Below are 22,551 nucleotides of genomic sequence, written 5' to 3' on the forward strand. Positions count from 1 at the left end.
GAAATCAGAGCAAAATGTTCACAATGATTGTGTTTAAAGACTCACTTAAACATTTGACTCACATCAAGACACAACACGTACATTATTGGAATTTGTAAATCATACATGGGCCATAGTTAGTACGTCCAACAACCCCAAGGAACCAGTGAGAGTTGCAGCTTTATCCCCATAAATATTGACACTGAAGGGAGTAGGCGTGGATGCTTGCAACAGTGAGCAGGAACCCCCCCCCCCGTCCCAATGTGTCATGGGTGTGCTAGAAAATATCTGAGCCCTGGCACTTATTTTTCCACAAATTAAGCGCCGCACAGCGCTCACTAAAAAGCACTCTAAAAAGTTTAAAACGCCAACCTCAAGCATGCACATGATCCAAATGAGGCTATTTCAAATGCATGAGTGTGCATGAGTGGTCTGCAACCTGTGCGTATGCCTTCATGATCCCCCACCACTGACTGCAGGCTCGGGTTGATGGGAGGTGTAGTCCAGAGCGTCTGGAGAGCCAACGTTTGCAGACCAACTGTGTCCAAAATGCAAGCTTCTAAGCACACAATGCAGCTGCTGAGCCCGCAAACGTGTTCTGAATTGGTCACGTAATGCTGGCTCCTCAATGTTTGACTTGATTTCAAACTGGGTTTAATCCTGCTTATTTATTTATTGTTATCGTATTTTACAGTTAACAAAAGTCAATTTTTAATACTTCACTGTTACAGTGTTCCATGAAAATTCATATAAAACAGTAAAGAAATAGTAAAATCAATAACCACATAAGGCTGTAGAAAAAAAAAATCATGCCAAAATGTCAAAAATGGTCACAAACTTCCTCCAAAAGACGGCAAAGTATATAATGCATGCTTCTTGACTTCCGTTCATAAACATAGACCAAAGTTCTTCCCTCAAAGTAGTACCATGAATTCCAGCTGACCTTAAGGCGAACAGCCGGACATTCAGAAACTGTGCGGGGAGGGAGTCGCGTGAGTTTTTTTAGTATATGAGGCTCTAATTTAGTCATCTCTGACAAGTTTTCAAAGGCCAAGATCTCAGCACCATACAATACTGAGGGTAAGAATTTCGCTTGGTCGAGTTGAATCAAAACTGTGACGGAGTAGTCCCCATCCTTGTTTGCAAAGGAGCTAATGCCACCAGTATTCTGGGCAATTGGGATATTCCGTTTCTCAAGGTGCTGCGCACCCCTTAATTTGGAGTGTAGATAAATACCTAATATTTATACTCGGAGACCACTTCGAGTACCTCCCCGTCCATGTGTCAGCTCACTCTTTTCACCTTTTTTAATGTTGAGTCAAAACCATGACTTTAGTTTTGGATATATTCACTACCAGAGAGTGTAACTCTGTGTAGGCTTTCAAACAATTCATAGGACTGCAGGCCTCCAGGGGTTAAGTCAAGCAAAACAAGGTTGTCCGCCCTTCCTTTGCAAAGGGGGTTGTCCCTTTTTGGTGCTATGGAATGTGGGCTGGTAATGGCCTCACCTAAATCTGACAAATAAAGAATAAATGCTTACTGAGCACAGGGAGGTCATTTTACCAAAACGCCAGGGGTAGCGGAAGTGACATCACACAGCCTTTGACCTCGGATGACATCACAGGAAGTCCTCTGATGACATCACAGGAAGTGATGTCATTTGACCCCACACCGAAGTCACATCACGGGAAGCGATGGAACACAAACTTTCACTCCTTGACAAAATACGAATTGGCATCACATAGCATTGTTTCTAAGTATACTACGAAAAATATGGTTACGATATCACTGTAAAGTGATATACGTTTCATACAAGAATGGATCAGCATATGTATCACTAATATCAGCGTGTATAGACCCATTTACCAAATAACTGTGAATGCAAGCCGACGTCCAAGACCAAACGATAATAATGTGTTAGCACTTACTCCCCTCTCTCAACCCCAAAATATCAGCACCCCCCACCCCGGTTTGGTGCGCTTTATAAATGGAAAAATAAATAATGAATGCAATATGTTGCATGCCTGCCAGATTTGCGCGGGAGACTAATAGAAAAGGTGGCAGTTGAGCAAGGGCGGCTCCACTCCTGGACAGCACCAAAACTAAACTAGAGACGTGGCAGCGGCAACAGGGGGTGCAGGAGGGGCTGCTGCAATGGTTGTCCTCGGCTTTTTTCGCCAGAAATCAGAATATTTCCCCTCAACAAATGTTTGTCGCACGGTTGCTATGTTTTCCAAAAGGCACTTCCAACTGTGGTGATTAATATTCCTCTCAAAAAAGCCTCCCCTCTCTGCCGCCGTCGCCCCTCCCCCCACAGATTACACAGTCAAAGGGTGGCATTTATTTGTTTTCAGGTTTGTACAACGCGAACCCGTCCCTAAAAAGGCAGGATTCCGGATATGCTACCGGAAGGAAAGATCTGTGACCGGCCGTCTTTAGGGTAAGAGGCCTATACATCAAATGGTTTATCATCCGTATTTACAATGATAAACAAACGGTCAAAATGACGCACTTAACAAAAAGGTCGACTGGAGGCATGCTGCGATACATGACGAAAGGAAACACATAAGATAAAAGCCCATATGTAGTAAAAAAAAAAACACTAATATGAAACGCTGTATTTCAGCTGTGCGGATCACACACCCTCATTCGTTTTTGCGTTGCTTAGCAACCTCAGAGATGGTGTACTCTTGAATCAGCGACGTGTACAAGGAGGTGCACAATGTCAATACGCATGACTGCACCCCACCCCACCCACTCAACGTAGTAAGCGTACGGGTATTCTCTGGGGCCATTTTTTCCCAAAGTGGGAATGGCTAGGGTTAATCTCTCGATGAATTATAATTGGTTATTTATAACGCGATATGAATACCGGTTTCTAAGCATGGACCCAGGGATCGAACCTGTGTTGCTCTGCGTCGTCTTAATTCCAAGGCGAGCCCGTTGCCCCTGACACTCTCCCTCACGATTGACTTTGCTGGCTAGGACTGATGGGATATGTAGTCCAAGCCATCTGGAGAGCCAAAGGTTGCAGACCCCTGATATAGGGTTTAATGGCGGGAGTGGAAAACATGCACGTGTAGATTACAACACACTGTGCAGTGCGACCGCAGGCGACTCTGCATCCAAGCGCTTTGGTATGAAGTAAATTCAGGTAGAACCGCCAGAGCGCCAAGAGACCACGCAAGTAGCAGCAGTGCGCGGTACAAGACCACATAACATAGTTCCAAAAGCGCACACAGTTGGACACAAGAGCACCTCATTCTCTTCAAATTCCGGTTAACCCCTTAACTGCTAAGGGCTTTAGATAAGAAATCATTGCACGCCCCACCCACTCCCACACGTCAGAATGCGCCAAAAGGTGTGGAAACACGTGCAAGTCTTCCTAGGGTTAGGATGACCTTGGGGTGCTAAAATCGAGCACAGGTGGGCAGCACCCCAGGGTTTGGATTACGACTTCTCTGACCGCTCACAATTGAATATGCTGGCTAGAGCTGATGGGAGCTGTAGACAAAAATACCTGGCGTGCCAAAGGTTGGAGACATTTCCTGTGCATCACTATAACCAATGTACCTACTAGCTGTAGGAAACACATAGTAGACGGGTAAGAATCATCAGCACTGCACCCAGTCACCTTCCATTTAGTACATAGGCAGAATTTGCAGTTGACTTGTAAAGAAAAGGCAGGGATGGAAAAGCACATTGCGCAGTGCAGAGGACTTCTTTGGCTCCCCCTTCTGTGGAAGGCCATTTCTTTTGAGGAGTGGGAATCTTTGAGAAACGTAGAGCACAAGTCTGTAACCTTTGGCTCGCCAGATGTTTTGTACTAGAACTCCTGACCATCACAGCGAGCATACCCAATGGGCAGGCATCCTGGGACTCGTAGTCTGGACCGTCAGGAGAGCCACAGGTTGCAAACGTCCATCCTAGATCGATTTTCCATTGAGTAGGCTTAATCATCCCAAGTGGTGTTTTGTGGAGGGAGTGCCCCCTTCCACCCCCACTAACCACCAGAATCGGGCTTTAAAGTAGTGGCAAACAGGCAGTTTTTGTAGAACATGTTACACACGAGTTGGAGTAAAAAGCCATAGGCCTTACAGACAGTAGAGTCATTTAGGCACATATTTAGACATATATTTTCTTTCATTTTAACATTTTATTTTTCCAGATTCTGAGTAGACGGGGGCACGGAGGGAATGAATGAAGCTTTAGACAGCAGAGCTAGCCCTCAGGTTAGCCAGATCGCACAGAGTGGGGCAGAAGAGCAACTGTACAGCCTTCGTAGAGCGTGCAGGGGGTAGGCATTATAGGCACCCCTTAAGAACAGCCCCCCAGCAGATAGCAGTCTTATATACTGACAATAATCACCCTCTCTCTCACTCCCCTTAACCCTCTCTAACTCTCTCTCACTCCCCTGCACCCGCTCTCTCACTCCCCTTCACCCTCTCTTTCTCACTCCCCTTCACCCGCTCTGTCTCTCACTCCCCTTCACCCTCTCTCTCACTCCCCTTCACCCTCTCTTTCTCACTCCCCTTCACCCGCTCTGTCTCTCACTCCCCGTAACCCTCTCTAGCTCCCTCTCACTCCCCTGCACCCGCTCTCTCTCACTCTCCCTTCACCCTCTCTCACTCACTCCTCCTTAACCCTCTCTAGCTCTCTCTCACGCCCCTTCACCCCCTCTCTCTCACTCCCCTTCACCCTCTCTCTCACTCCCCTTCACCCTCTCTCTCACTCCCCTTCTCTCTCACTCACTCCCCTTAACCCTCTCTAGCTCTCTCTCACGCCCCTTCACCCTCTCTCTCTCTCACTCCCCTTCACCCGCTCTGTCTCTCACTCCCCTTCACCCTCTCTCTCACTCCCCTTCACCCTCTCTCTCACTCCCCTTCACCCTCTCTCTCACTCACTCCCCTTCACCCTCTCTAGCTCTCTCTCACGCCCCTTCACCCTCTCTCTCTCACTCCCCTTCACCCGCTCTCTCTCTCACTCCCCTTCACCCTCTCTCACTCACTCCCCTTAACCCTCTCTAGCTCTCTCTCACGCCCCTTCACCCTCTCTCTCTCACTCCCCTTCACCCGCTCTGTCTCTCACTCCCCTTCACCCTCTCTCTCACTCACTCCCCTTAACCCTCTCTAGCTCTCTCTCACTCCCCTGCACCCGCTCTCTCTCACTCCCCTTCACCCTCTCTTTCTCACTCCCCTTCACCCTCTCTCTCACTCCCCTTAACCCTCTCTAGCTCTCTCTCACTCCCCTGCACGCGCTCTCTCTCACTCCCCTTCACCCTCTCTTTCTCACTCCCCTTCACCCTCTCTCTCTCACCCCCCTTCACCCTCTATCACTCCCCTTCACCTGCTCTGTCTCTCACTCCCCTTCACCCTCTCTCACTCACTCCCCTTAACCCTCTCTAGCTCCCTCTCACTCCCCTGCACCCGCTCTCACTCACTCCCCTTAACCCTCTCTAGCTCTCTCTCACGCCCCTTCACCCTCTCTCTCTCACGCCCCTTCACCCGCTCTGTCTCTCACTCCCCTTCACCCTCTCTCTCACTCCCCTTCACCCTCTCCCTCACTCCCCTTCACCCTCTCCCTCACTCACTCCCCTTAACCCTCTCTAGCTCTCTCTCACCCCCCTTCACCCTCTCTCTCTCACCCCCCTTCACCCTCTCTCTCTCACCCCCCTTCACCCTCTCTCTCTCTCACCCCCTTCACCCTCTCTCTCACTCCCCTTCACCCTCTCTAGCTCTCTCTCACCCCCCTTCACCCTCTCTAGCTCTCTCTCACCCCCTTTCACCCTCTATCACTCCCCCCTTCACCCTCTATCACTCCCCCCTTCACCCTCTCTCTCTCACCCCCCTTCACCCTCTATCACTCCCCCTTCACCCTCTCTCACCCCCCTTCACCCTCTCTCTCTCACCCCCCTTCACCCTCTCTCTCTCACCCCCCTTCACCCTCTCTCTCTCACCCCCCTTCACCCTCTCTCTCTCACCCCCCTTCACCCTCTCTCGCTCCCCTTCACCCTCTCTCTCTCTCACCCCCTTCACCCTCTCTCTCTCACCCCCTTCACCCTCTCTCTCTCACCCCCCTTCACCCTCTCTCTCTCACCCCCCTTCACCCTCTCTCACCCCCCTTCACCCTCTCTCTCTCACCCCCCTTCACCCTCTACCACTCCCCTGCACCCGCTCTCTCTCACCCCCCTTCACCCTCTCTCTCTCACCCCCCTTCACCCTCTCTCTTACCCCCCTTCACCCTCTCTCACTCCCCTTCACCCTCTCTCTCACCCCCCTTCACCCTCTCTCTCACCCCCCTTCACCCTCTCTCTCTCACACCCTTCACCCTCTCTCACTCCCCTTCACCCTCTCTCTCACTCCCCTTCACCCTCTCTAGCTCTCTCTCACCCCCTTCACCCTCTCTCACCCCCCTTCACCCTCTATCACTCCCCCCTTCACCCTCTCTCTCTCACCCCCCTTCACCCTCTCTCTCTCACCCCCCTTCACGCTCTCTCACTCCCCTTCACCCTCTCTCTCACCCCCCTTCACCCCCTCTCTCACCCCCTTCACCCTCTCTCTCACCCCCCTTCACCCTCTCTCACCCCCCTTCACCCTCTCTCTCTCACCCCCCTTCACCCTCTACCACTCCCCTGCACCCGCTCTCTCTCTCACCCCCCTTCACCCTCTCTCTCACCCCCTTCACCCTCTCTCTCTCACCCCCCTTCACCCTCTCTCACCCCCCTTCACCCTCTCTCTCACCCCCCTTCACCCTCTCTCACTCCCCTTCACCCTCTCTCACTCACTCCCCTTAACCCTCTCTAGCTCTTTCTCACGCCCCTTCACCCGCTCTGTCTCTCACCCCCCTTCACCCTCTCTCTCTCACCCCCCCTTCACCCTCTCTCTCTCACTCCCCTTCACCCTCTCTCTCACCCACCTTCACCCTCTCTCACTACCCTTCTCCCTCTCTCACTCACTCCCCTTAACCATCTCTAGCTCTTTCTCACGCCCCTTCACCCGCTCTGTCTCTCACCCCCCTTCACCCTCTCTCTCTCACCCCCCTTCACCCACTCTCACTCCCCCTTCACCCTCTCTCTCTCACTCCCCTTCACCCTCTCTCTCACCCACCTTCACCCTCTCTCACTACCCTTCTCCCTCTCTCACTCACTCCCCTTAACCCTCTCTAGCTCTTTCTCACGCCCCTTCACCCGCTCTGTCTCTCACCCCCCTTCACCCTCTCTCTCTCACCCCCCTTCACCCACTCTCACTCCCCCTTCACCCTCTCTCTCTCACTCCCCTTCACCCTCTCTCACTCTCCCTTCACCCTCTCTCACTCACCCTTCACCCTCTCTCACTCCCCTTCACCCTCTCTCACTCTCCCTTCACCCTCTCTCACTCTCCCTTCACCCTCTCTCACTCTCCCTTCACCCTCTCTTACTCTCCCTTCACCCTCTCTCACTCCCCTTCACCCTCTCTCACTCTCCCTTCACCCTCTCTCACTCACCCTTCACCCTCTCTCACTCCCCTTCACCCTCTCTCACTCTCCCTTCACCCTCTCTCACTCTCCCTTCACCCTCTCTCACTCTCCCTTCACCCTCTCTCACTCTCCCTTCACCCTCTCTCACTCTCCCTTCACCCTCTCTCACTCCCCTTCACCCTCTCTCACTCTCCCTTCACGCTCTCTCACATGCTTGAACCATGGATCTCTTCCCCTCTACCGGGGCCTGGCCAGCCCTGCTAAGCCTTTCTTGGCCAAATGCACATGCACACCCTAATCATACCCCATGACCTGCAACACTCTGGGCTTCAGTCCTCCGAGGGCGTTCCCACTAACAGCGCATTGAAACTATAATAATGGTAAAAGGCGCTATATGAATACACAGACCAGTGTCCTCCGTCACCTGCCGCCACACACTCTTGCTCCCTCACAAGTGTCCTGGCTCTCTTGCGCCCCCGACGATCATACCCTGCTGCACCCGGCATCCCTCTCTAGCACCGCAGCTCGCTCTCAAACCCTCGACTTACAAAGTGTGCCCAGAAATCTCGGCAAATGCCACCGTCGTGTGGCACAACATTTACTTTTTATTTGTTCCACAACAGTTTCGATTCCATGCCACAATATCCAAGTGGGGAGGCAGCTGAATGAGGGCATACAAACCTGTCCAAATACATCACAAAATGCTTCCACACATGCCATGAAATAGCTGCCAGAGGGTGAAGGTGAGGGGCATTACCACGAACATCAGCAATAGGTGGCCCAAGTCAACACGAATTACCTTTGAAACATCTTTATACATTTTGGAATTGTTCTCGCAGTTTGTCATTTTCTGAAAATACATCGTGTTCTAAAATGTCAGGTTATGGTTTTCATTGAATAGTTTCCCCGCCCATGGCTTACACGCAGCGGGCACCGATAAGAAAAGGGGCATTGCCACTGATGCCGTAGGCCACTGGGCTGTAGCAGGGCCGACTCACATGTCAAGGGAACGTTGCCAGTGGGCAAGACACTGCTTCATTTACCAATGAGCACCACTTTATGCCCAGGTACAGCCGCAAATTTGCAGGGGACATAATCCTGTTCCCATGTCGCGCCTCAGAAGCCGAGGGCCACCCATCACATACCAGGAACAGTCTCAAAGAACCCTATGCCCATGGCCATTCTATGCCCAGGTACAGCCGCAAATTTGCAGGGGACATAATCCTGTTCCCATGTAGCACCTCAGAAGCCGAGGGCCACCCATCACATACCAGGAACAGCTTCAAAAAACCCTATGCCCAGCTGCGGACATTCTATGCCCAGGTGCAGCTGCATTTATGCAGGGGACATAATCCTGTTCCCAGGTCGCGCCTCAGAAGCTGAGGGGTCCCCCCATCACATATCAGAAACTGCCTCAAAGAATCATATGCCCAGGTATGGCCGTTGTTATGCCCAGGTACAGCTGCCTGATATGCCTGGGTTCAGACAGAGATGTAAAGGACAGCATCCTAGTCCCATGTAGACTCTCACATGCTGAAGGCTAACCATCATAGCCTGTGAGATAGCTCTGCGGGTTGACTGCTCACTGCTGTGATCTGCAAGTGGCAGGCCCGAATCCCAGCAAGGCCAACTCAGCCTTTCATTATTGCGATGTCCATAAATGTGAACTGACTTAGGTTGGGTCATAATTGTATGTAACTTTTCTATGTACATTGCATTGGAAAAAGCTCTATATCAATAACAAATCACTGCCATATACCCAGGATCAGCCGCAAAGCTCCACTTGGCCAGCTACAGCCACAATATATGCCCATGTGCTGCTGCCACATATGCCCTGTTTAAAACTATCATATTATCAGTCACAGACATCAAGGTGCAATTACATATACCCAGGGAATGCCAACAAATGCCCAGAAAAAGTCGCATGGGCCTAGTGCTGCCTTCATATGTCTTGGTGTCGCCATCCTAGGCCAGACAGGGATTTCATCATGTAATGCAGTTGCACGGAAGAATCAATCGCACATGGTTTAGTCTACCCAAACTCATACTGACCAATCAGATGTGAGACCAATGCATGACTGACTCTGCACCAGCCAACCATGCTTGCCCTTTCAGATGTGATACAGTGTTCCACCCCGGCTAAGTGTTACTCTACAATGGCAAGTTGCGGAGTACAATATGCCAGCCTTGCCCATGTAACACCATCTTATGTCCAGTTTCGGATGTATGCGGCCAGGCATCCTAGGGCCCACTCCCCTTTTAATTTTCCATCCTCTCCAGGTCCAAAAAAAGCCTGTATGCACAGAGAAAACCCTACCACGCCGCGTACCCGGTGCCCAGAGAGGATGCCAACAGGTGGTCATCTGGGGGAGCATGGGCTGTGGCAAGCAGCAGCGTGGTAGTACATGTCTCCCCTGAAGAAGGTGTTGTGGCCTCCTCAGGGTTCATATGTGTCTTAGGGAATGCATACAAGCATGGCGACTGACTCCATCCCTTCTTACAGGCTGAGGTGACACCAGCAAGTCTTGCAGCCACCACCTGAGCCTGTGAGAAAGGCAGCTGCCGGGTTCAAGGATCCTCTCTTCTTGCCTCAGGAACTGAATTCCGCACCCGAGGTAGCAGAGTTGGGACTCTTTGCCTATTGCGCATGTGTATCGTGGGCAGATTAGAAGTGCACTCCAGAAGCAGGTGCAGGGATGGCTCACTCCTCTTCCACCAGATCCACGCGGGGCCGTGGCTCCTGGACAGGGCAGGTGTGCTGGACCCACTGTGGCAGGCTATAGCAGGAAATTAAGCAGAACTGCACTCATGAGGCCCATCTGGGCTGGACCAGGTCTTGATTTGCTCGCTATTTCTAAGCGAGGGCCCCCCTAGCAGTTTTTGCTGCACTCCTTCCCTCGGGTGCATGGAAAAGACTGATGTGCCTATTGTTTATTCCCTTCTATAATGGCACAAATAAGGTAGAAAAAACAGGTTCAATGTCATTTCATCAACAGTAATTACTTTGTGGCAATTGATTACGAAGTAATTAATTCGACATTTTTTATCAGATTTTTTTTTAAATGTCCTTATCCCTTCTTTCCCATTCATTACTACCCCTCCCCAAAACCCTCTCCAACCCCTTTTTACCCTTTACCCCTTAAATACTCATATTTAATTTAATGTATTAGTAATATACTCTTAGCTTAGCCAACGACTTTGTATATACAACAGAAAATTATATATAAAACACATACACATTATACATTTTAAATTCGGACAAAATGATCGACATATTTCAATACAGTTGGGTAGCTCGTTGCTCTTAAATGTCTTTAAAAATCATCATTATTTTCAGATAAAATTTCACCATAAAATTCACCTCATCTCCTTTCATAAAACATGACCATAATCTTGGTTAAACTTTCACAATGCACAAGCAAGTGTTCTAATGTCTCCTCCACATTGCAACCCCACAGCCGACACATTTCAACAATACGATATCTCTGCAGCCTTACTCCTGCTACTTCAAGGGTATCACAAAAGTTACATTTCATTAACAGAGATAATTTCTTATACTATGAGGGTTCGGTTATGCAGTTATGTAGAGGGGCTTGGAGGTTTGTGTCTGCCAATACTCACAATGATGGCCGCTGAACCTCTTAGACGCAAGTTCCACCCAATGCGACTCTTGGCTATACACTTGCATTTTCTATTTTAGCCAGAGTTTGAACTTTTTTGGGGGCATACTATTAGAAAATCTCACATAGCCTACTGACCATTTCTTATGCTGTTTGATGATTTTTCCTATTGTCCGACCAATAATGTACGTATCCGTTTTTGAATAGGCTTGCATGTATGTAACAATGATTGTATAGGCTTGCATGTATGTAACAATGATTGTATCATTGTCCAGTAACATCACATTTTCATAACACACAACCCCTTTTCAAAGGCATTCTATGACAACTCTTTCCAATTCAAATTCCAAGTAGATGCATTCAACTGTGAGGTTCTTTGGCATTCTGAATATTTTCCTAATTTGGCAAGCTTCATATTTTTTGAGGACTTTCAAATAATTATGCCCCCAAATCTCACAGCCATATAACAATAATGGCAGAATTTTAGCAGAGTAATACGTCAGGATTGCTTGCGTGGAGAAACCAACGTGCTTCCATATGAATGAGCTTATTGCATTAGCTGACTTCATACATTTTGCTTTGCTGGCGACCCAATGCGAATCCCACTTCAACTTTTCGTCTAATACTACACCTAAGTAAGTGTACACTCTCCCTTGTTCCAGTTTAGTGTTCTCAATTTGCCAGCTATAAAGTTTTGAGACTTTATTTACACTGTACACCATGATTTGTCGAAGTCATTTCAAAGTAATTACTTTTTTGTAAATTACCACAAAATAATGATTGTTCATTAATGAACAGGATACAAAAAACCTATGGAATCGATACTTTGTAAATGAATTTCCAGAATTAAGAAGCCGTGGTTGAAGTTCTTCATTGCCCCATTATTTGTTTTTCGTTATGTAATAAACACCATACTTTGTTTTATACTGAATGTATCTAATTCTTATATATGCAATTCTTGTACCATGGAGGGTACATACCAATGTCACTGTGAAACAGGAACGTTGAAGTTCGGCCTTTAGTATTTCTAGTACAGTATCTATTAATTGTTTCAGGAATACTTTCTTGAATGCCATATTTTAACTTATTGTGGCAGGTAACTTAGATGGTTTTAGGAAATTGTAATGTGTGCTATACCTTTTATTAGACTGAATCTCCTTCATTACTAGATTGCATGCATTTCCCAAAGTCAAGTGCATATGTTCTTACACAAAATGTTGCTAGACTTAAAGATACATAATGTGCTTTGAATTAGTTAACAAGTATTACTTTTAAGTACTTCTCTCCGATGACGGGGCCTGAAATGTTACTCCATTCTCAGCATGGGGCCTCAAATGCTACTACATTTTCAGCACAGGGCCTCAAATGCTACTCCAATTCTCAGCACGCTGTCTCAAATCCAACTCACAGTACGCTGCCTCAGATGCAACTCCAATTCTCAGCACGCTGTCTCAAATCCAACTCTCAGTACGCTGCCTCAGATGCAACTCCAAAATCCAACTCTCAGTACGCTGCCTCAGATGCAACTCCAAAATCCAACTCACAGTACGCTGCTTCAAATGCAACTCCAATTCTCAGTACGCTGCCTTAAATGCAGCTCCAATTCTCAGTACGCTGCCTCAAATGCAACTCCATCTTTCAGTACGCTGCCTCAAATCCAACTCCAATTCTCAGCACTCTGCCTCAAATCCAACTTTCAATATGCTGCCTCAAATGCTACTCCAATTCTCAGTACACTTCCTCAAATGCTACTCCAATTCTCAGTACACTTCCTCAAATGCTACTCCAATTCTCAGTACACTTCCTCAAATGCAACTCCAATTCTCAGTACATTTCCTCAAATGAAACTCCAATTCTCAGTACGCTGCCTCAAATCCAACTCTCAGTACGCTGCCTCAAATGCAATCCCAATTCTCAGTATGCAGCCTCCAATTCTACTCCAATTCTCAGTACGCTGCCTCAAATCCAACTCTTAGTACGCAGCCTCAAATGCAACTCCAATTCTCAGTACGCTGCCTCAAATCCAACTCTCAGTACGCTGCCTCAAATGCAACCCCAATTCTCAGCACTCTGCCTCAAATCCAACTTTCAATATGCTGCCTCAAATGCTACTCCAATTCTCAGTACACTTCCTCAAATGCTACTCCAATTCTCAGTACACTTCCTCAAATGCTACACCAATTCTCAGTACAATTCCTCAAATACAACTCCAATGCTCAGTACACTTCCTCAAATGAAACTCCAATTCTCAGTACGCTGCCTCAAATCCAACTCTTAGTACGCAGCCTCAAATGCAACTCCAATTCTCAGTACGCTGCCTCAAATCCAACTCCAGTACGCTGCATCAGATGCAACTCCAATTCTCAGTACCCTGTCCCAAATGCAACTCCAATTTTCAGTATGCTACCTCAAATTCAATTCTGAGTATGCTGCCCCAAATGCAACTCCAATTCTCAGTACGCTGCCTCAAATCCAACTCTTAGTACGCAGCCTCAAATGCAACTCCAATTCTCAGTACGCTGCCTCAAATCCAACTCTTAGTACGCAGCCTCAAATGCAACTTCAGTTCTCAGTACGCTGCTTCAAATGCTATTCCAATTCTCAGTACGCTGCCTCAAATCCAACTCCAGTACGCTGCATCAGATGCAACTCCAATTCTCAGTACACTTCCTTAAATGCAACTCCAGTTCTCAGTACGCAGCCTCAAATGCTACTCCAATTCTCAGTACCAAAGCGCTGAGATGGTGGGGTTCATTATCAAGTTTGTAATGGCTTGTCTAGCTAAGAAAATCAGGGCATCTAGGCAGAGTGAGGGTCATGGCTTTAATAAGTCGAGGAAATGCACTTTCCCGCACAAGAGGCAGATGTGTGCTAGAAAGCTTAGCTAAAAGTCCAAAATATGAGTTAGCCGCAACTCATTATGCGACCCTGGAGATGTTTTGAACTTCCATTCTCAACAGACCTAACCGGCATAGACGATTGAGCAGGATCAAGAACCTGTAGTCCAAAACATCTGGAGGGCCACACAATGAGTAACCGAATTTAGTTAATTATTTTTCCTAATGCCATAGCTGAGTTCGGTTTCTAAGGGGGGATCCGGGATTCGAACCTGTGTGGCTCTGCGTGGACAAGACCAGCGCGTTGCCCCTGTGCTATCCTCCATTCAATAAGAAGGTTTTGTGCAGATGAGTGTTTCTGACGTGAACTGCTCGCTGCGCAGGCTCTGAAGCGTTAGCAGGTGCTTTCTGCTGCGAGCCGTGAGCTATTTTGCATGCACGGGTGGGTCTGGGCGGTCTTTCCTTGCCCCAGCATGGGTCCAGCTGCTGCCTAAATTTCCGGCCATAGGATTGCGTTCGCACAGTCAGTTCTAGGGGTCCAATTCAGCAAGGCCTCGAATCCAGACAAGGCCACTGCCTGGCCCTGCGATCAAGGCTGATGCCTAAACTCCTAGGGTCACCTTGGCCCCACATCTGCATCTGTCCAGGGAAGTCTCTGGAACTAGTACAGATGTGTGGCTGGGATAACACGCATTTAGTAAAGTGCCAATCCCCGAAATAAATCAGGATTAAACCACCTCTACCATATTATCAGGATGGGACATTGCCACTTAGAAGGCCAACCAAAGCAGAACAGAAATCGTGATAATGATGTGTCTCGGATGAGCAAACTGGATGTTGACATGATGTTGCCTTTATTCTGGTAAAATGAGAAATCGGTGTGTGTGTTTAGGTGAAAGGAGTCAGTTACACACGACACAAGGCCCAGGCCTTGCACTGTACAGATCCGAAGGGCAAAAGGCGGGATGAGAGAAAGCGCTTCAGGGTATTTTAAGCGCCTAGAAGGGCCCTTTAGGTGGATGCTACGGCACTACCAGCAGAGCGGGTTACACCAATAAACATAGCATGTCATAGTCCATGCAAACTCTCCGAACCGAACACCTCAGTGGTCTTCAAACTGTGGGGGCTGGCCCCCTTAAGGGGGTCAGAGAAGGATTTGCATGGGGGGCGGGGTGGGGCGAGGCTCTTCAAAAAAGGGAAAACATTGGCTGCTTTTAATAGGAAATATCAGAAGTAATGGCATCTAGGGGCCGCAACAATATGTTTACTGAAGAGGGGCCTCCGCATGGAATGTTGGAAAACCACTGCTCTACACACCAGCCAGAGTAAAAGAACCCTGATCTTGAGCACCATTGCATGCCCGAGCCCCACCGCCCCCTGCTATCATTACCAGCGCATCGTCCTGGGGGTGGTGGTGTGGGGTGCAGCAGGCAGACGTGCACCCTAATCCTGTCTTCCGCGAAATCCCTTCCCTTCCTGGTGCCTTCACTGCGCACGGCGAGTATAGGAAAGCAGGCCACATGCTGGCAGTCAGTGCTATGACAAGAAGGTTGATATTTGCTCTTCAGACCTTAGCAGCTGTGTAAAGGTGAAGTCACGCGAGTTTCAAAGCAAATGAGTGGAAACTGATCTCTACTTTAGTCTGGCCCGCATGGGTAAGGCCACTTCCTTGATATAATGGGTTATTTATAACGCGCTTAATACCCAGAGCGCGACCCGGGTTCGATAGGAAATATCAGAAGTAATGGCATCTAGCCATTCGAACCTGTGTTTCTCTGTGTCATCTTGCTTCGAAGGCGAACACTTTCCCGCTGAGCTATCCTCCCGAGAAATCTAGTAAACACAAATAGAAATACCCGAATCTGGGCGCAGAGGTCAATTGAAGAACTAATTAACAGGCCAACCGACCGAGAACATATCATCGGAGTTATTAAACTCGAAGCTTCAGACTTATCCGCGCGTCACTGGCGAGGGGCTTTTTGAAAGTCTCAAAACCAAGCACATGTTTTCTATCGATATCTGTAGAGGTCCCAAGTCCGGCCATTCAGGGCTCACTCTACACAGGGGTTGCAAATAGCACCAATGCTGCACTTCGGCTCTCGGATCCAGAAATATCCATTTGCAGCCTACAATTGGTCATGTGCAGTTCAGTGTGTTGGGAATTTACCAAGTCGTGAGGCCCAGTTTAGAACGCTTAGAACCCCTTGAGCGCCCGATGGGGTTCCCCGCTGTTATCACTGGCTGGGATTGATTTCTCTGCAGGACATACTGACATGCAGCTTTGTAGGTTGTGCTTCGCCAGGAGCATTCCAGGAAAGGGTCACGTCGGCTTATGCATGCTCTAGCTATTCCTCATTTGAGAGGCAAATGTTTAAAGGGAGGGTGGGGTGGTGGTGTGATCCCACAGTAAATCATTTCCATTTCCAGCACTGGATAACACCCCTATGTAAATAACTCACGCTTAGGTCCACTGCATTCAAATGTATTTTGTGTGGATATCCTGAAAACACGTCGTAGATTTGGCTCATATGGACCGGACTGGGAGACTGGCAAGAGCATATGTGAAACGTATGCTATTTGTAAGAGCAAAGTAGACGACAAACCTACCCCACCCCAGAGGCGTTGCTCTGCGAGAGTCGGGCGGGGTGAGGGGGTCGATTGTAGCCCCGGATAGACGCTCAGGGGCCTCAACCAAAAGGCTAGCTAGTCCTGCCAGTGCAGACACTAGCGTACCCCTGGTCTTTTCTAGACCTAGCAACGCCCCTGCCCCCTTTAGTAAACAAATGACACCTACACTGACTTCTCTACTTTTGGGAACGGGAGTCCTATACAGTCACATACATTCAATATCTTATATACGAGCCAAATACGATGGAATGGAAACCTTCTGTTCAATTCTTATTCATCGCCTTTTGGTTCTTTATGGGTCCTGGCAATAAACATGTAGAGAAGTGACGGCCAGGCAAGTAAAAAATAAATAAATAAATAAAAAAAACCAAAAACTCTACTTGTACGTTGTATTGTACTTGTCATTTATATAGCGCCGGCAAAGCGCACCGAAGCCCAGAGCGTTGGAGATCAAGGAGCTAGGATGCATGTGTGCATTTGGCCACGATAAAGGCTTAGCAGTGCTGCCCGACCTGCGGTATAACATGCAGAAACAATATGACACACATGTCATTTTTTTCGTGGTAGGAGGGGCCCGTGACTCACCGATGCCCTCCCGCTCCTCCCCCCTCGCTGAAACATACAGCACACTGCTGACAGGCGCATATAGCTGGCCGCATATGCATTTAGCGACCCACTTGCTGGCACGGAGCACTTGAATAATTCATGCGCGCTCCATTTACAGGACACACGGCCAGGACTCGCATCTCGAAAATCGGGCCAATGAAAAAAGAGCTGCAGGGGGCGGGGCTAGGGGGCAGGCCATGTGAACCCCATTAAGCACAGGTAGGGCCAATATATCAATGTCCGGCGTGGATCCGCTTTCCGAAAATACAGTAGAACCTTGAAGCGGGGGTGGGTGTAGGGGGAGCCGGGCCCTGCAAGTCAGCTGGGCCCACTCTCAACAGGTACACGGAAAAAAGGAAAAAAACACTCAAAACAAAAGGTTCGAGGGACATGAAGAGACCAACACAACCTGATTACAATGTCTAATGCTACTGAAATAAAAAAAATATATATATATATATATAATTATATATTTATGGAACACGCTTCTGGCCAGAAGCAGCAGAGTTTGGAGCAATTTCCTTTTTTACAAACGCAAGTCAAAGAATGCATGTGTATTTTACTTTTATTTAAATAACGCTCTATTTTCGTTATGATGTATATTCCTTTCAAGGTCAACTCAGTAATTAAGGACCGGGCCTCTATTTCCTGTGCGGAGATTTATTTCCAAGACATTGCAGTTTAGGGGAGACAATCTTTATGGCAGGCGCCAGAGCGCGTAATGTTACCGGGCGCTCACTCAGTGAGGGTGCAAGTTTAGAGCACCCCCCCCCCCGAAAGGCAATGGTTAATGGGTCTTGTCAACAGTCCGGCGTTGACAGCCATCAGTCAATACAGCCGCCGCCACAGCAAGCCCGGGTCCCAGGCCGCGGATGGCTGCCATGCAAAGGGGCCGTTTGATGCAAAAAATAGAATTGGGGGGGTCACGTTACACCTTCACACGGCGATGCGTCGCCTCGGGTTACCTCAGTAAAGCGCTGCAGGTTCCAAAAAGGAGGCGAAAAATAGGGGTAACGGGAGAGTACCTGTAGGCCGGGGAGAATGGATGCTGTTTATTCTAGAAATACGGGGAGACGTGATTTTATTACAGAAAAGAGGGACAGGGGGTCAAAGGCAGGGCTGTTTGCATCCTTTCCTCCCTGCAGTGGCAGGGGTCTGGAAAAAAAGGGGGAGGGGGGGTGGAGGCAGCAGACTCAGGGCCGCTGCACCCCCGCACAGTGAAGAGCACGGGAAGGCAGCACGAGCCGAACAAAGGCTGCGGGTGAGAGAGTGGGGGTATCGCCCCCAGCACCTGCCTGCAGCAGCCTCCATCCCCCGGCCACCCCGGCTCTGCTTGCTCCTGGAGAGAGCCCCTGGGGACCAGCGAGGGAGGAACAGGAGGGTGGGGGCGACATCATGGGGGGCGCGGGGGTGCCGGGTCCACCTCAGAGCCCCCCCCCCCCTTTACCTTTTCAGGCGCTTCCCCCGGCCCCGGGGAGAGGGCAGCGTCCCCGGCGGCGCTCGCCCCGTCCGTCGCCATCTTCCTGCTGTAGCGGGTTTGGGAGCCGGAGCAGGCAGGGTAGGGAGGCTGGAGAAGCTCAGCCCCCGCCGCAGAGAGAGGAGGAGGAGGAGGGGGAGGAACCCCTTCGCTGCCAGACGCTCATGTTACCGTGCCTGCCAGAGACCCGGGGAACACGGCTCAAGGCTCGCGCACGCAACAGAGAACACCAGCAGAGCCTGCACCCAGCCAGAGACTGGAGCACTGCTCACAGCCCAGAATAAACCCTAGCAGAGAATAAACACAGCCCGAAACTGGAGCACTGCTCACACACCACAACAGATAGCCCAGCATTAACCATAGCAGAGAATAAACACAGCCTGAAACTGGAGCACTGCACACACCCCACAACAGATAGCCCAGCATTAACCCTAGCAGAGAATAAACCCAGCCAGAGACTGGAGCACTGCTCACAGCCCAGAATAAACCCTAGCAGAGAATAAACACAGCCCGAAACTGGAGCACTGCTCACACACCACAACAGATAGCCCAGCATTAACCATAGCAGAGAATAAACACAGCCTGAAACTGGAGCACTGCACACACCCCACAACAGATAGCCCAGCATTAACCCTAGCACAGAATAAACCCAGCCAGAGACTGGAGCACTGCTCACAGCCCAGAATAAACCCTAGCAGAGAATAAACCCAGCCTGAAACTGGAGCACTGCTCACACACCACAGCCCAGAATAAACCCTAGCAGAGAATAAACACAGCCCGAAACTGGAGCACTGCACACACCCCACAACAGATAGCCCAGCATTGGCCCTAGCAGAGAATAAACACAGCCTGAAACTGGAGCACTGCACACAGCCCACAACAGATAGCCCAGCATTGACCCTAGCAGAGAATAAACCCTGCCAGAGACTGGAGCACTGCTCACAGCCCAGAATAAACCCTAGCAGAGAATAAACCCAGCCTGAAACTGGCACGCTGCTCACACCCCACAACAGCTAGCCCAGCATTAACCCTAGCAGAGAAAAAACCCAGCCTGAAACTGGAGCACTGCACACACACCTCACAACAGATAGCCCAGCATTAACCCTAGCAGAGAATAAACACAGCCTGACACTGGAGCACTGAACACACCCCACAAAACACAGCCCAGTATCAACCCTAGCAGAGAATAAACCCAGCCTGAAACTGGCTCACTGCTCACACCCCACAACAAATAGCCCAGCATTAGCCCAAGCGGCGAATAAACACAGCCAGACACTGGAGCACCACTCACACCCCACAACACACGACCCCGAATTAACCCTAACAGAGAATAAACCCAGCCAGAGACTGGAGCACTGCTCGCAGCCCAGAATAAACCCTAGCAGAGAATAAACCCAGCCTGAAACTGGCGAACTGCTCACACCCCACAACAGATAGCCCAGCATTAACCCTAGCAGAGAATAAACACAGCCTGAAACTGGCGCACTGCTCACACCCCACAACAGATAGCCCAGCATTAACCCTAGCAGAGAATAAACACAGCCTGAAACTGGAGCACTGCTCACACCCCACAACAGATAGCCCAGCATTAACCCTAGCAGAGAATAAACACAGCCTGAAACTGGAGCACTGCTCACACCCCACAACAGATAACCCAGCATTAACCCAAGTAGAGAATAAACCCAGCCAGACACTGGAGCACTGCTCACACCCCACAACAGATAGCCCAGCATTAACCCTAGCAGAGAAAAAAACCCAGCCTGAAGCTGGAGCACTGCTCACACCCCACAACAGATAGCCCAGCATTAACCCAAGTGGAGAATAAACCCAGCCAGACACGGGAGCACTGCACACACCTCACAACACACAGCCTAGAATTAACCCTAGCAGAGCATATACCCAGCCAGAGACTGGAGCGCTACCCACACCACACAACACACAGCCCAGAATTATCCGTGTCAGAGAATAAACCCAGCCAGACACGGGAGCACTGCACACACCCCACAACACACAGCCTAGAATTAACCCTAGCAGAGCATATATCCAGCCAGAGACTGGAGCACTGCCCACACCTCACAACAGATAGCTCAGCATTAACCCTAGCAGAGAATAAACAGCCTGAAACTGGAGCATTGCTCACACCCTGAAAAACACATCCCAGAAGTAACCATAGCAGAGAATAAACCCAGCCTGAAACTGGTGCACCGCTCACACCCCACAACACACAGGCCAGAATTAACCCTAGCAGAGAATAAACACAGCCGGAAACTGGAGCACTGCACACACCCCACAACACAGAGCCCAGAATTAACCCTAGCAGAGAATGAACACAGCCTGAAACTGGAGCACTGCACACACATCCCACAACACAGAGCCTAGAATTAACCCCAGCAGAGCATAATCCCAGCCTGGAACTGGAGCACTGCTCATAACCCACAACATATAGTCCAGAAGCAACCAGAGCAGAGCACAAACCCAGCCTGAAACTTGAGCACAGCTCACACCCCAGAACACACAGGCCAGAATTAACCTTAGTATAGCATAACACTAGTCTGAGGCTGGAGCACTGCACACACCCCACAACAGGCAGCCCAGCATTAACCCTAGCAGAGAATAAACACAGCCTGAAACTGGAGCACTGCTCACACCCCACAAAACACAGCCCAGAAGTAACCCTAGCAGAGAATAGACCCATCCTGAAACTGGAGCACTGCTCACACCCCACAAAACACAGCCCAGAAGTAACCCTAGCAGAGGATAAACACAGCCTCAAACTGGAGCACTGCTCACACCCCACAACACAGGGCCCATAATTAACCCTAGCAGAGAATAAACACAGTCCAGAATAAACCCTATTAGAGAATAAACCCAGCCTGAAACTGAGGCACTGCACACACCCCACAACACACAGCCCAGAATTAACCCTAGCAGTGAATAAACCCAGACAGACACTGGAGCACTGCTCACACCCCACAACAGATAGCCCAGCATTAACCCTAGCAGAGAATAAACACAGCCTGAAACTGGAGCACTGCACACACACCCCACAACAGATAGCCCAGAATTTACCCTAGCAGAGCATAAAGCCAGCCTGAAACTGGAGCACTGCTCACACCCCACAATAGATAGCCCAGCATTAACCCTAGCAGAGAATAAACCCACCCTGAAACTGGAGCACTGCACACAACCCACAAAACACAGCCCAGTATCAACACAAGCAGAGAATAAACCCAGTCTGAAACTGGAGCACTGCACACAAACCACAACACATAACCCAGATATAACCTTAGTAGAGCATACACCAAGCCTGAAACTGAAGCTCTGCTCACACCCCACAATATACAACCTAAAATTAACCATAGCAGAGCACAAACCCAGCCAGAAACTGGAGCACTGCACACACCCCACAAAACACAACTCAGAAATAACATTAGCAGAGCGTACACCCAGCATCACCCATCCTGAAACTGGAGCACTGCTCACACCCCACAACACACAGCCCAGAATTAACTTTAGCAGAGCATAAAACCACCCTGAGACTGGAGCACTGCACACATCCACCAACACACAGCCCAGAATTAACCCTAGCAGAGAATAAACCCAGCCAGAGACTGGAGTACTGCACACACACCACAACACACATCCCAGAATTAACTCTAGCAGAACATAAAACCAGCCCGAGACTGGTGCATTGCACACACCCCACAACACATAGCCCAGAATTAACAGTAGCAGAGCATAACCCCAGACCGAGACTGGAGCACTGCACACACCCACAACACACAGCCCAGAATTAACTCTAGCAGAGCATAAACCCAGCCAGAGACTGGAGTACTGCACACACCCCACAACACACATCCCAGAATTAACTCTAGCAGAGCATAAAACCAGCCTGAGACTGGAGCACTGCACACACCCACCACACACAGCCCAGAAATAACCTTAGCAG

General features: G+C 49.4%; 1 protein-coding gene across 1 annotated transcript in view; it reads right to left on the minus strand.

Annotated features, from left to right (window-relative positions):
• CTTNBP2 (cortactin binding protein 2) overlaps window positions 1–18,838 on the minus strand; it is a 592,842-nt gene extending 574,004 nt beyond the window's left edge. The window contains exon 1 of the mRNA XM_069627945.1: window positions 18,573–18,838. Within this exon, the coding sequence (XP_069484046.1) occupies window positions 18,573–18,644 (72 nt within the window). The 5' untranslated portion in view covers window positions 18,645–18,838. The remainder of the gene's footprint in view (window positions 1–18,572) is intronic.
• Between the last annotated feature and the right edge of the window lie 3,713 nt (window positions 18,839–22,551).

Source organism: Ambystoma mexicanum, chromosome 12, assembly GCF_040938575.1.
Source record: "Ambystoma mexicanum isolate Mex_15411 chromosome 12, UKY_AmexF1_1, whole genome shotgun sequence".
NCBI classification, from domain to species: Eukaryota; Metazoa; Chordata; class Amphibia; order Caudata; family Ambystomatidae; genus Ambystoma; species Ambystoma mexicanum.